The 15,602-nt window shown below is 33.5% G+C and overlaps 1 protein-coding gene across 3 annotated transcripts; it reads right to left on the reverse strand.

Moving 5' to 3' along the window:
• Window positions 1-768: 768 nt before the first annotated feature.
• LOC128206107 (transmembrane protein 47-like) lies at window positions 769-8,306 on the reverse strand. Of its 3 annotated transcripts, XR_008256389.1 has the most exons (4): window positions 7,707-8,306; window positions 6,383-6,593; window positions 3,986-4,129; window positions 769-1,642 (listed from the first exon to the last, which is right to left on the reverse strand). XR_008256389.1 is itself a non-coding variant. In XM_052908298.1 (3 exons), exons 1-3 carry the CDS (start codon window positions 7,906-7,908, stop codon window positions 1,455-1,457), a joined length of 534 nt encoding a protein of 177 aa, XP_052764258.1. In that variant the 5' UTR covers window positions 7,909-8,306; the 3' UTR covers window positions 769-1,454. The 3 variants fall into 3 exon arrangements, 2 of the variants coding, with proteins under 2 accessions (XP_052764258.1, XP_052764259.1); XM_052908298.1 differs by lacking the exon at window positions 6,383-6,593; XM_052908299.1 differs by lacking the exon at window positions 6,383-6,593 and having other exon boundaries at window positions 7,685-8,306.
• Between the last annotated feature and the right edge of the window lie 7,296 nt (window positions 8,307-15,602).

Genomic DNA, 15,602 nt, shown 5'->3' on the forward strand with positions numbered 1-15,602 from the left:
ATCAGAGAGTCCTTGGTTCGATCCCCCTCGACGCTTTGATGATAATAGTACTTGTTAGAACCTAGGACTAATAAATGGATCCTAACCACAATGTACATAGCAGATTTAAAAAAGCGTACATACATTCGCTGCTAAAAAGCTTTACATAGCGTATGCTACGTGTTCTTGATCGTCAATGATCATTGCGACGTAAAATACAATTTAAAACGTTACCTTTAACGTATATTACAAAGAGACTCACCAGGATGAATCTGGAATCATTCTATGAATCATTTTTACATAACAAACATGGTACGTAACTGATAGCACATATAACTGGTACGATTGGTTGTTTTTGAAGCACGTTTCGTATAATAGCTTCATATCTGTTTCGAAAGTAAGAGCTTTACATGGCGGTTTTGTCACAATTTGTTTGATTTTACAAGTAAAACTTTTAATTTGATCCATGACATTCACTTAATATTGTGTCACTTGTTCGTTTGTAAGATGGAACCACAGGCACGGGATTTTAAAACAGACTAAATTCTCAATAAAAACATTTGTAAAATTACGATTAAAAAATTATTGATTTTTTCATCAATACACACGTCTTTATATTTTTGGAATCGTATTTATTTATTTGGGAATTCAACGATTTTTTGTATGATGAGATAAAAGAAACTTGCCAATGAATGAAACCATTATCATAATGAATACAAAAAGATACATTTAGCACAATATATTTTATTCGTTTTAGTAGAAGAGTCTAGTAAAACAGCCATATATGAAACTATTTCTTTATGACACAATATCTATCTTAGCTTTGTATGCACAGCTAATGAAATATAAAATGAGCATGAAATGAAACACTTTTCTCACAAACACGTAATATATACAATTGTAAATATACGACATAGATCAACAATATTCAAAATAATAAGCAGTAATGTAAAATATACATACTATCTAACTAGACGATTCAAAAATCGGGAGCGAAAGCGGAAAAGTTCCATGTAACATTACATTTACATAAAGTCTTGACTATAATGACTGTAGTGCCATTTCGTGTATGCTCACTGATAGCTATTCATAAACATGACTTAATCTCTCGTAACAAAATAACCACATGGTAATTATAATGGCTGCCAGAACTAACTGCAATGTTTTAAAACTATCTGTACACTGGTGATTATTTTGCATTCATAAAGAGGTTTGCACCTGCTTATAAATCGGTTTTGTTATTTTCTTCCAGTGTATATCATAGCATTACATAACATTTGTGGTATGTAAATGGGTATATGGATTGAAAATAAAATGTATACTAATTGTATAACCAGAGTGTAAACAATATTTACACGAAAATGTTCAATTTTAAACCCAGCGGTCTTAGACTCAAAGGAATCCTTATTAGCGAAGAAGAGCATAGGAAAAATTCAGTAGGAACCGTTTCGCCTTCATCCGTACAATTGCTCTATTTAGTGTCTATTTCTGTCCATACAACAGTAGATGGTAGAAGTCAGCAGGGCGCTGGCCGCAGCACCTACTGCCGTCCAAAATGACCACCCGAAACGGCCGCTAGACATTAGCTCCATCTGGAAGTCGATGCCCCATTCATTCTTCGCCTTGATCCCGAAAACCACGATGGCTACCGCTATAGACACAGCTGAAAGTAAACGAAATGCATTTATTTGTGATTTCTTAGTTTTAATCAAAATGATCTTGTAAAGATATCGTGTGCTTTTAGCTGGCTGGAAATCCTCTCTGAGTTTGCCTCTGACCACTATATCATTTTTGCTAAATCGAGGCAATCCTTGCTTTATATAAGGCGCAGAAACCGGGTTTTCATTTATCTTCTTCTTGGTTTCAATTTAATCCGGACATTGACTTGATTAACGAATTATGGCCATTCTTTATAGAGTGATATAAATCAATTTGTTTCGCATGATTCAGAAATAGTACGCGTATGGCTGAAAATTGAATCCTTATGTATGAATGACTCTCATATATTTAACATTTTTATCAATTAAAACACATTGTTTTGAGGATGTGAAATGATAAAACTGAAATATACGTATAATAATTGCGTTTATGTAATATCAAATTCAAGGACCAAACTTTCTGGAACTTTTAGTAAGCGTGTGTCAACAGTACTCTGAAAAGACACAACGTTTTGTACGGTTTTCTTATCTATCTACAGAAAATGACTCGGGGCAAAAAAAAAATAATTATGGGGCCCCAGAAAAATGCAAGAAGCCTTTTTTTAACATGGTTTGCTATTCAAATGACAAGTTGCACATTCTACGGCATGAACCAAAGAATGGCTATTACAGTAACAATGTCGTTCTTATTGGCCCCACTACCCAAGTAGTAAAAATCATACATGCACATAAAATGAGAGCTGTATAGTTTCAATTAAAAGGTGTTCGGACGAAGTAATTATTTAGTACAATGTTGCTAAGAGTAACGTTCAATAACTATAGTGCAAACGGTGAATAACGCTTCAATTTTTCAGCACTCTACATAAACTACTGTTAAGCTCTGCCTGCTGGTTACCGTTGCGATATGGAAGTTTGCCTTTTTTAACTTGCAGTTACATTCCAACATTTAACTAGACTCACGTTTGGTCATAACATACTTTTCGTTTCTTTTTTTCTCATGTAACATCTGGTTGATATTATGTGTAATATCCAACATATACAATCCTGTTGATATGTATCTAGCTCCGACGACACATAATGTAATCTTACAGACGCAGACGACTTAAATTTAATCACTCTGTATGGACGGGTATGGAGCTAAATACAGAGACATCGAAGTAACGGTTTTAGAAACGGTGGTGCAATTATGATAAAATGATAACTACAGGAACAACTCCGAAATACAGCATGAATACAACCTGATGGCCCACGCATGTATTTATATAATCCACGTACATGTATGCGCAAATAGACGAATTGTGCTTCATATTTTCATTTACATTTTAAGACTGACAACCGTTAGGATTTGTCATAATCTTGTCCTCTTCGTCCACGAAGTCATTCGACGCAGCTCTCTGACTATATTCAGCAAAAGAAATGTGCTTTGTGCGTTGTAAACTATATAGTTGTTTTTTGTCTTTTGTCGATTTTATACAGGCCATATTATAAAACTTGTGTATTCTAGTAATGAAGATATTGAACTTCAGATTACGTCAATACTTGTTTACTACATCGTAGGTACCCACCGATCTAATATTTGTTTTTTTATTGCCGATTCGAACAGGTCGTAAATTATATGTACTTTTGCTTTGAGCTTCCGATATCAAGACTGTCAATTATACCTCAGACAAGTTTTGGTTACTTAAAGCCTCAGACAAACATATTCCCAGTATTAACTTATTATAGCTGATGCAACTTAATTACCTTGAGACAAACTGCACAGGTGCACAATTTGATAGTCCTTGTATTGGTTAAGAAACAAGTGCACAGAAAATATGATGAAATTACTTTAAGATGCTTACAATTCTAGGAAGGAAAAACGCATTAGGAACAAAAGTGGTAACTGTAAAATAAATGCGTCTGAGCTGTTGATTGGTTTCAAAAAAACTTTCATCACGTGCAAGGAACATTTGTGCAACACAAATGTATATGTACAATAGACACAATGTGAATGAAATTAATTATTTGTTTTCAAAGATAGTAAATTCATGGCACTGACAAGTGCACATTTCAAATCCTCTCTAGTGTAAACCTCGATAAGAAAACCCATAGTAAAAACCCTTATACTTGCTGTTAGATAAAATGCTGCCTTGAATTTTGGCAGCATACTAAGCAGGTTTGGTTTACTTTACTCAGTGTACATATCTTTCCTCATTTATTTTATTACACTATCATAAAACGACAAATAATGCCAATACTGAACTATACATAGTCAGATGACATTTGGAAAAGAAAAGCATCTGCATACTTATCCAAAATCGTTCAATAGCAATTACAAAAATTTCGTTATGACTCCTTAGATAACTCACATGCGATGATGAGGAATCCACAGATTGGATGGTGAGGGTTACAGCTGTGGCACGTACAACACAGGGAAAGGGTGGCCACCAGGAGAGCAATAAGTCCAAGGGCCAGTGCCACTGACATCAAGCCCTGCGTCGCTTTGAACCATGCTGAAAATCGAAATATTTTAGGTTTGTTATAATATATAAATTTATAGCTGAATCACGCTTTACACAGGGATAGGGTAGCCACCAGGAGAACGAGGAGCCCTAGGATAAGGGCCACTGGCAACAAGCCCTGCGTCGTCTCTAATCATGCTGAAATGATATGCAAACGAATGGGTATGGCGATGGCGATGGCTATGCAAGAAGCAATGTTAACACAAGGAGAAATATTAAACATATATGGACTATTGCACGGGCATACAACTCATGTTGAACTGTGTTGAAAAAAGGAAAATTAAACAGCACAAATCTGGTATCAGATATATCCAAGAAGTATATCTGCATGCAGAATAATTTGAGAACTAAAACAATCTACAATGTGGAGATGGTCAATGTTTAATTGTTTGCTATTTATTAAATAAAAAAGAAGACAGTGGTTTAACGGAAAATACTACCTTGTTATGATATTAACTTTTATATTGATAGGGTAAATCTTGCTCAAACCCGAAAAGTAGTTTTGAATAAAACCAGAAGTACCATGAAACGGCGGATGTATGTTCATATGATTGTAAATAAATTTAAAGTAACACTACAAGCAACGTGACGAGCTGTGCAGATTTGGCAAAATCACTGTCCATCTAGTTCACTTCCCCAAAGCAAGACTTAAGGTACCAATGTAAGCTGGCAAATGAGACTAATAAATATGAACAGAAGGTCTACTGCCAGTTCTATTTTCGATATGACGGAAATAACAAAAATACATGGGAATTTAATTAAGTGCAAATAAATCAATGACATGTTTGTTTGTTTTTAGTTTATTATCTTCTGCATCATGTTGTCTCTTCCTAATGTGACATGAGTCGGCATAATTTAAATAGCTTTGGAACGGATCAAGTTTTGATAGGAAAAGTGATATGATCGTTAAAAATTAAACAATAGTACATCAGTCACATATTATGCATATATTAAGTAGTAAACAATTGGCAGAAATATATTTATAGAAACTTCTATGTAGTACTTATAGCACGGAGTATAAATGTAATGTCAACACGATGGTAAACACTTCGATAATAAAAAGCGTGCATTGATTGGTTTCGTCAAAAGCCAAGGTTTAAACGCTGAGTTATTCTAGATAATAATATTACTTTAGGATTATTTGTAAAATGATATCGTTTAAAGTGACACTCTTATTAAAAAATCAATGCATACACATGTATAAAAACATCATTTTTACTGATATACCTTTAACTACTTACTAAAAAATGCATTTATGGAAAATATTAATTACTGAAAACAAGATTGTAACCGTTTATTTGATAGTAGAAAGCGAACAACTATTAAATGACTGGTGAATGCTAAAAGATTTACTGTTGTCTACTATAGTCTCATAAGATATAAATATGCTAATTTCTTTCAAATAAATAAATAATAAAATAAAAATTTTGGTTATCTTATCTGGGAATAAGAGTGCATCTTTAAACTTCTAGAGAGTGTTGTAAGTGTTGCAATTATAATTCCAAGTCTGCCATTTTATACATCGTTTTTTTGTTATATGCATAGGTTCTTCCTCGTTTTGTTTTGTTATATGCATAGGTTGTTCCGTATATAGTCCAAAGCAACGTGCGAAAGTCGGAAACCAACGCAGAAACGTTTTATTCATCGATATATAAAATAGCACATTTTTTTACAAAGTCGGCTACAAAATATTACAGTCAAATCGAATTAAAAGATCAAAAGCGGTAACACGGTGTTTATTCCCGTTTAAGATGTTTTCTGTGAAATCTGCTCAAGCTCTCTTTAGTCAGTGCGTATGGTCTCTTCTTTCTGTTCTAAGCACTAAAATGTTTTTGTGTTGTTGTTTTTTGCAATAACAAAACTCACAAGGCTTTAAAACTAATCGTTTTAGCTTAAAATAATCATCAATGTTAAGTGATTTATCTTAAAGAAGCGCCTTTAAGCATGATCCTTTCTCGTAAATAGTCAACAAGTGTCTCTTGTTACTCCCTTAGGATATGACAATGTTATCAGATTTATATTGACAACAACGGATGATATGAATTGTTAAATAAGGTCTTTTTAAGGTATATTCATGTTTTGCAAGATACTGTTAAACAGTGATAAAGTAGAAACAACAAATAATAAATAAACTTTTTCATCAGTATGAAAAAATGGTGTTTCTTTGAAAACATACAAAAAACAAAACCTAGATTTCAGTGATTTTGTAAACAATATCGGAAAAAATATGAAAAAAAAACACACCAGAATTCAACAGGTCAGACTTGAAATGGCCATCTTGTTCCCCAAACCACCCTTCTCACATTCCCACGATTTTGAAGAGGGTTGTACGTACAAATTTGAACCCCTCTAAATGCCAACTCCTGGATCCGCCCATCAATTTCCATGTTCAGTTGTATATCCAAGTACACGGAACGGCACCACCACAATTCACTAACCTATGCGCACTGTAAAACTGCAAGGAAATAATGAGGCCAAGGACAAATATCAAGAAATAAAAAACTGTGTCAGACATATTGCAGATGGTTCTAATTCTGCATCCGAGCATCATATGTATGCTAGCAAAAGTGCAACAAGGTAACTTTATTATGCAAAACGAATTGTATCGCCTGTACTCTATCGCATGATTATCCGATATTTGTCTCTTAATGTTTTATTTTTCAATAAAACTGTTCATGTAACCAAACAAACACATTGTGCGCGTTTTAGTTTATCGTTCATTTTTAAGCAAAAATAAATGAAAGAAGCGTTAAAGATATTACAAAGAAAAATACACTCTCCTCAAGGTAAATAAATACTATATTTTCATAAAAATATACCTCTTACTTATCTTATATTCCAAATATTTATCGATTTGATGTTTTGATACGGAATATGTCTTGAAGCTTCTCTTCTTTTATTTTACCTTAGTTAAAATAAATCCATTTCAATTGTTTACACAATTTTGCGACTATCCGCCTTAACCTGGGATTAAAGAAGACTGTCTGCACTGCGAAAATATCACGTGGCCACATTTTCTTACAGTCAAGGGTGGGGGAGGGTGGGGTGGTATCATTGACAGAAAACAAAAAAGAGCGATGATTTTTTCCAAAGAAGCTCATTTTGACGCTATAGACATGTAATCAAACTGTGTATCTTTAAATTACTTTCATGTTTGAAAGTGGATGTAGATTCAATTTTTTTTTCATAATACTGAGTATATGTTTGTTTTATCATAATATGAGCTTTTATCTCACATTGTAGGATAATTCCTAGCGATGCCAAACTGGCTTTAACGACAAATTTGGATAACATTATAGGTTCTTATCGTTTTCAGTACAAAACCAACACTTTCAAAATGAAGAACAACTGTCAAAAGTAAAAAAAATATAAAAAAACGACACCAAAAGATTACATTATGTTTGACTGAAACGGTTAATTGTAAGAGATGGTAGATACTAAAAGTAACGCCCAATCCGCTACACCACCTGGCATCGTTTTGAGCTGTATTCTTTGTTAAGAGAATCACAACATTAACTTATAAACATAACATAATTAAAAACGTACAACATCCAAAGAAACGCTCTACCTGGAAACTCTCTGCTAATCCTCTCATCCTTAAAAATCCAAGTACACATGTCCTCCTCACAATTCGCCAACAAACCTTTGTGCACCGGTTTCATGATATAATCACCATCATACACTACCCAATATGGCGTCACAAAACTGATAAACATGGTCGCCACGGTAATAACAAGACATATAAATCCAAGGTTTTCCAAAAGTGACATTACGTCACGAGTTGTTCGTCACTGCAAATGTCATGAGACATAACACCGATTTATCCTAAATCCAATGCAGTTCTGAGAACGATTTTTTGTTATATTATCATAAAAAAATACTGAAAAAATGTACCAAATCACTTTTCTTGTACATTTTGAAAGGATACCAGACTCAACAATGTGTACTTTAATATTAGCACAATAACCCTTATATATTTACAATCTAGTCAACACTCCTATAACTCTCCCAGGAGAATATAACTGTTAGCAAAGAAGACTTTTAGACAATAAACAATTAAATCCATGGGTTTAACATCAGGATATTGTTTCAACTTCCATGTCTCTTGCCGAAGGGAAATGAGTTATATCTATCGAAAAGCGAACCTGGCATTTGCAACACATGATGATCGAATAGTTCAAACCATGCACAATTATTGTTGCCATGAGAGAAAGCATACAGTTTAAATAGGAGAACACTCCAGAGGTTTAGTTTTTATCATTTTGCAAATCTGCGAGATATTCTTGCGAATCTACCTGTTCTAGAGTGTAGGGTGAACGAACATTATTCTAGAGAAAGAGGGCCAAAACAAACTTGTTGTTAAAGTGTTGAACTGCTAGTCGTGTTTTAAGCTGTCATAAGTCAGGAAGCTTGTTGTTAAGTTTTAAGCAAACATTATGACACATATTAAAAATATTGTCCAAAAAACTATGCAAGGGAGTAAAAGATAAAACATATACAAACATAAAATACGTCAGCTTATTTCAGACGAACATGCATTGCTGGGAAAAGATTAACAACATTGAAAACAATTAAAAGTTTAGTATAAAAAATATGTGATCTTTTTAAAACTTGAATATCAAAGCGGAGTGATTCCTGCAAATAGCAAACTGCTTAAGCCGGTAACGGGGGACATTTCTTATTTTCTTCTGTTAATACCATTACTAGCATTGAACAAACCGACACTGCTGTCTTGAGTTATACTAATCGGAACACCTCGGACGTCTCCGCCATACAACGAGCCTGGTCTGTATTGCGGTGCATTTATAATAGTAGTTCGTAAAGCTTCATAGCAATATTTATTAGTCGTAGTATTTAAATGTGTAATTGTTATCACATTGGTTCCCAATAAAGTGTATTTTTGCATAAATCATTAAGAATTCTAAGAGTACAGTCCTGATCTGCTAAATTAAAATAACAATGCAATATTTTGCAGCGTAGTTAATTGTAAAGAGTTCTGAAGTGCTCAGACTGGAAAATATAATTCTTGTTGTGTATGTTTGTGCATCCGAAAGGTTTTTCTCCCAGAAATATTATCTAAGTAGTCTAAAACACTACCTGACTCAACACAGTGTTTGCCTGGCCTTACAAAACAGTTTAAGGCACTGTTAATGATTTTCGCAGCTGGTGCTGATTGAGGGTTCAAGGTCTACTTTACAAATTTCGTGGTATGGCTGCATTGCACAAATCGTATCTCTCATACATCTCCAATAGCCGTACAGTTTGTGTCGGTTATCTCAGCATGTTTTACTATGTTGTATGTATCAGATTGCAGTTTTCTTTGGTCTGATTCACTACAAATTTAGTGTCTGCTATTTACTCGTAAATTGACTCAATTTCATACCCTATTTAATTCTCAATTTAACCAAAGTAATTATGTTTGAATTAATGAAAACACAACGGACTTACCAAATACAATACAATACATTTGTTCGACAAATCAGTCGTTCCAACGTACGCCATGTTCTATAGTGGATGATATTGCGTGGTAAAAATCGGCTGTAACTGGTGCATGTGCGCGTTTATACAATTAATATACAAACACGTTCTGCCAAAAATGCGTAATTATGAGATTGTGAGATATTTTACTGACATGTATCAAAAGGATTGACAACATATTAAATCGTAAACTAATATTTGTAGTGTGGGAAATTCTAAACCTTACACTTCAATAGCGTTATGGTAAACCGTTTTGTTTCGTATAAAAAGGTTCGATTATCAGAGAAAGTTACAAATGGTTTTATTGTTCATGTATAGTAAATGTTAGCACGCATGATATAAACAGTGTAGATCCTTATTACAAAAAGGTACCATTCCTTAAAGAGTCGAGACCTGAAATCAATGTTACAGAACCTGTCGAACCTAATATTTAACCATATCGTGAAGCACATACACTCAAATTACCTGGAAGCACATTTCCAATCCTTCCGTCATTGTAAATCACTGTACATGTGTCTTTTTCACATGTGGCAAGAAGGCCGATATGGACATGACCTTTTGTCAGGTCACCGTCAGAAACCACCCAGTATGGCGTCACAAAGCTGATAAATATCGCTGCATCAGTTATAACCAGTAATATAAACGCTACATTTTCTAAATATGACTTCATATTTCGTATTGCACGCTGTTCACGTAATGCTTCACGTTTCTGACACTAGTTGTTAAGCTTGTTAGTCAAAAAGCTTATGAATATCGCTGTGTAAGTTAAAACGAGTCATATGAATCGTACATTGCCCACACATGATGTCAAATTTCATACTCCGCAGGAGGTACTCGATAAGCAATTTTTCTTATGACAGTTTCTTACATCTTGTTATATTGAAGATTTTCCGTTTTGTTTATTTAATAGATTCTAGGACGTATTTTTAAGTACTTACTAAACAAATCCCACAATTGTATAAGAATGGTTAAAACTATGATTTGGTCTAATTTTGAAGTTCACCAAATTGTTGATTGGTATATATATATATCCAATATTTACTATATACCAATTAGATTATTAAAAAAAACATTTTCAAGTTTGTATACACTCGATCCTTTTCGAATACATATAACACCACCTTCAATTATTTAATAAAATAAACATCCGTCAAAACAAATATAATTCATAATATGATAGTTTTATAATTGTTCTTCTCACATTTCTCCGATTTACCTTCTGTCGTATGACTTTTTCCACACCTTTGAATTGATCCCTTGTTTTAACGCTTAAATATAGCGATACAGTAAAACCAATAACGTGCAGTAAAACAAGAACATCTACTTGTAAGTCCGATACCAATTCCATTGCTTCATGCTTACATAGAAACCTTCCTGAGAAGCAAGTGACGTCTCGAGTGCCGGTAATTGTAGGCTTTCTTAAATCTATAGATATTTTATTAAGCGTGCGAAGTGTTTTAAATACATATTGAAATTCCAATAAACACAGCAACGACTTGTTAGTTATAACTGTACCCGAGTGTTTTTCCTTTGCATGAAACTTTGATTTTTTAAAAGTGAAAGCTTGATTTTCAACCTATTCAATTAAAGTCTTAACATTTCTTATTTTTTAAAAAATGTAATAGGAAATGAGACAATGTGTAACTTTGAATAAAATTTGAATACAAAACAACTTTGCTACCTCTTAAAACGATGCAAAACCCTAAGTAATTTGTGCTACTTTTCTGTCTAAGAAATTATACTGGTCTGGAGACGGTTTCGTTGCTATGGAGAACTACAACGAAACGACCAGGATTCATTGCAACATAATCAAAACAACACCGCCTTAATCCTTGTAACCAGAAAGTAAAATCGGGAAAAAAGGCCTTCTGTGTATCGCTTTCATCCGCCCCTCAATTTTTCCACTATTCACTTATTCTTGCATACTGAAAATTTAATTTTTAGTGCAATATTGACGGTGTAGATGTAGTTATTAGATATTCCAATAAATTGCGCCAAATTCATGACGCACCGTAGTTTGGAGCGAACGTTAAATAGTTCCCGATTGACGTTCGCCATTTTGAGGATAAAATTCAATTTAGCATTATATTTTTGTGTTCATGTATACTGTTATGACTCTTCTTAACCGTTTATATTTACTTTAGTATCATTCTCCATTCAAATATTATTCTGTAAGTTGTCTTACCCGGGGTGGGTAACAACTCGGAAACGCATATCCGTTAGTAAGAAACGGAAATGTGTAACAACTATTGGCACAGATGCAAGGGAGAATAACAGTAGACGTTCTGATTGTGTGAACTGCCTCAGTTATTTCTCCCAAGAAAACACTGACTTCTTATTATAACCATACGTTTATATAACACGCTTGCAGCCAATATAATGTCATTGAATACCATAAACATAAATTAACTATAGAACTGAGCTGTTGTTTTGGTAATGTTTATAATACAACAATATAAATGTGGAAAACGTTCGATTCCAAATTATTCGGGTCTACGTATTTGTCTTTCTTTTCAACGCAGTCTTAATAATAATAATAATAATAATAATAATAATAATAATAATAATAATAATAATAATAATAGTAAAAGTTATAAAGGTTGAGTATTTGTGAATTGATTACCCCTACAAAGTAAAACCATAAGTGATAATGCTCTGACGAGATGAGGTTAAATATAAGTACACTCCCTTTCCCGACAGCAAGCCATTGGAACTCCTTTCCATCAAAAGTTGCTTAATGACAATGATAATCTAATGTTATGCACTCCTTAGTATTTTAGTGTTGCTTGTGTAAAAATATGTTGATGTGTTTGCCGTTAAACTAATTATATTGCCTCAGAGTTTCATTTAATATTTTCTTCTGTTATGCATTTCATATTCAGGATATGCTTTTATTCAGAAAATGCAATTCTTCACATTAAAAACAGAGCATAACTTAATTTGACATATACCAACAAAATACAATCGACACAAATTACTGCGCTTGTCATCCAGTAATTTGGCTCGGATTATACCCTTAGTCGAAGTCACTAAGGATTACAGTCAGTTATGTGGAGAAATATGTTCATAGAGTAATTTGGCTCGGATTATACCCTTAGTCGAAGTCACTAAGGATTACAGTCAGTTATGTGGAGAAATATGTTTATAGAGTAATTTGGCTCGGAATATACCCTTGGTGGAAGTGACTGAGGCAAATTGTCTGTTATGAGGACAAATACATTTAAATGCTGCTTAAAACGTAAGGGGATTTCTATCTTGAGGCAGTGACAATGATATCGCATCAAGTGGAAAGATAATGTTTATTTTACATGGCAGTTATAAACCAGTAACATTGATTCTGTCGAGTATTTATAACGGAAAACTTATGACTGTACTATTTTAAGACCAACTTTGAATATGTATTTAAACGTAAAGATGTAGTTCTCTTAATTTAGGACCGAATATTCATTAGCTAATCTGAATGTCGAACCTTGTCTTAAGAAAATCCCACTGTAGCTGACCTGCAAACCCTTGATTAACACGTATCCCATTTCTGAGTAGGTCTCACTGTTACAATAGTATAGTCTTTTCCAGTAAAATGGACTCAACGATATATTGTATGACTTCAGTTCAGTCGTATTACCATTCGATGGGCTACAAGCATATCTTGGAGGTCAAATGATTGCAGTGACATGGCTGGCAGAGGAAGAGGTATCTTTAATTTTTATATAGTATATATCAGCCAAGATAACAGATGTTTCCCAACATTCGATAGTTAAAACCTCATACGATAGAAAACCTGTAGTAAACAAGGGTTTCTTTAAACTCATTTTTGCTATTCTCTTGAACACTTAAAGCCAATTTAACGTATCGTATGCCTGAATTACATTTTGAATTAAACCCCACTCAAACACGATTATTTATCGTGTAGAATAGCGATCCTTCAGAGGCAGAAACTACTAAACAGTATAGACTTGAATTGAATGAAATTGTTATTATATAACAACGTCTGGCTTTTGAGAAACTGTGTGTGTGATATATCACGTGTATTGACACTAAGAGAAATTATATACAAGTTAGCATTTATCTCAAGTGAAAATGTCAAATTGCGTGCACTAAAGGCAAAAAAATAAAAATAAAACTACTAGATAAGAAGCAACATGACATATCAAATTATGTAATTCTTCCGCTGTTACTTGTTTTACAAAGTGCTATCTTGGTTTGGAGTCGTTGACATTATTGCACTTGTCAATGCTGACAAGGATCATTCCAGGTCACTTTGAGACAGATCACAGTCGTCATTTTTTAGTATATTATATGCCTCCCTATGGTCCCTTTTCTACAACGCATTGCTACATTCGTGTGCTAATCTGACGATATTTCTGTTTTGTATGTTTCTGCAGATGCGTTTGTTATCAGACTTATACTCTTTGACAAATAAACAAAAAAATGTATTCTATTGTAAACATTACTCCGTAATGTTAAGATTGTATTTTGTGTGTTGCAGGTAATATTTCAATTGTGACCATAACGATTTCTTTCGTATCTGATAAACAAAGGTAACAATTGAATTTAATCATCGGTCATATCTATATTCAATACGTGTTATCAAGGTCTCCGCTATGACATGAGTTCATAAATATTGTACTACAAGACCGCTCTCCATCAGAAAAGCTGCATTTATTGGATTTAAAGCAAAGCTACTCTATTACACTTCACAAAAGAAATAATATGTATACGTGTATGTCAAGGTTTCTCTCGAAATGACTGCAACAGATGCATTTTAACGCCGTCATCAGGCATTATCCGTTTAACACTTTCGGAGCTGACATATGTTATCAGAGTTGTTAAAATAAACTACAAGCATTTCGTTTTCTGACTATAAACCTATTTCCGTCAAAATAGGTACAGCTTGAAGGAGAATGTTTCAAGATTAATAAGAGCAAGCTAGTAGTTATAAGTAGTTTAATTATAACAACATTTGAAACAAAAATAGTAGTAATAAAAAAACTAATAATACATAATTGTACTGTTACGAGATAATTGTCGGCATTATTTCTCAATTCACTGTTGCTATGCGACTCTGTTGTATTGCGCTTTTAAAACAACTTCTTTATTATCTGTTATTAGCAGAAACTTGAAATCACAATGTATATAATCTATTTCAACGCGGATTAACATTGAGATGCAATATGATCTATCATTTTTTCTCTTGAACAATGCTTTAACGTAATGACGCATTGCCGTTAAAGGTAATGATTTTCATTTAGACTTGAAAACGGGCTTTAATGCCAAACTGTTGAAATCACTGGAATATCATATTCTTTCACCGATAAATCCCTATTAACTTCTGAAAAGATTTAAATAAATTGGCATTTCCAAACAATTCAAAACTTAAATTTGCTCTAACATCTTTGAATAAAGGTGCGGATTGAAGGAGATATTTTTAAAATTACAAAACACTAACATTAACAGAGTGTATACTGTAAATGTGCATTTGTTTTCATAATTAATTTTAACTTTCAAGCTGGAAGTGTCTTGTCATGTTCAATCTTCGTAATGAAAAAGTAATTAATACACTTGACTAGTAAATGAAAACTCTTGCCTGGAAATACCCTGCTTATCCTGACGTCATCAAGAATCCACGTGCACGAGGTCTGTTCACAATATGCTAATAAGCCCATGTTCAAATGGCTTTTTCCCTCTTTTGATTCAAATTCTAGCCAATAAGGTGTCACACAACTGATAAAAAGAGCCGTATCAATAATCGCAACCACTGAGAAAGCAAATAACTCAAGAAGCGCCATTCTGATGTATGTCTCAGTTTATCTATTTTCTTGGAAATGTATTGGTATAGTCAAGGTGCAGTCTTGGGTATTCCATTAATATCTCTGAATAATTCAATACTACCATAATGTTAAATTATTATTTTACATTGAACAAGGATGTATTTCGAACGCGTTCAGTGTTTACTTTGTACAGATAAAGGTTCACTTATGTCTTCAAT

The sequence above is a fragment of the Mya arenaria genome, chromosome 10, assembly GCF_026914265.1.
Source record: "Mya arenaria isolate MELC-2E11 chromosome 10, ASM2691426v1".
NCBI classification, from domain to species: domain Eukaryota; kingdom Metazoa; phylum Mollusca; class Bivalvia; order Myida; family Myidae; genus Mya; species Mya arenaria.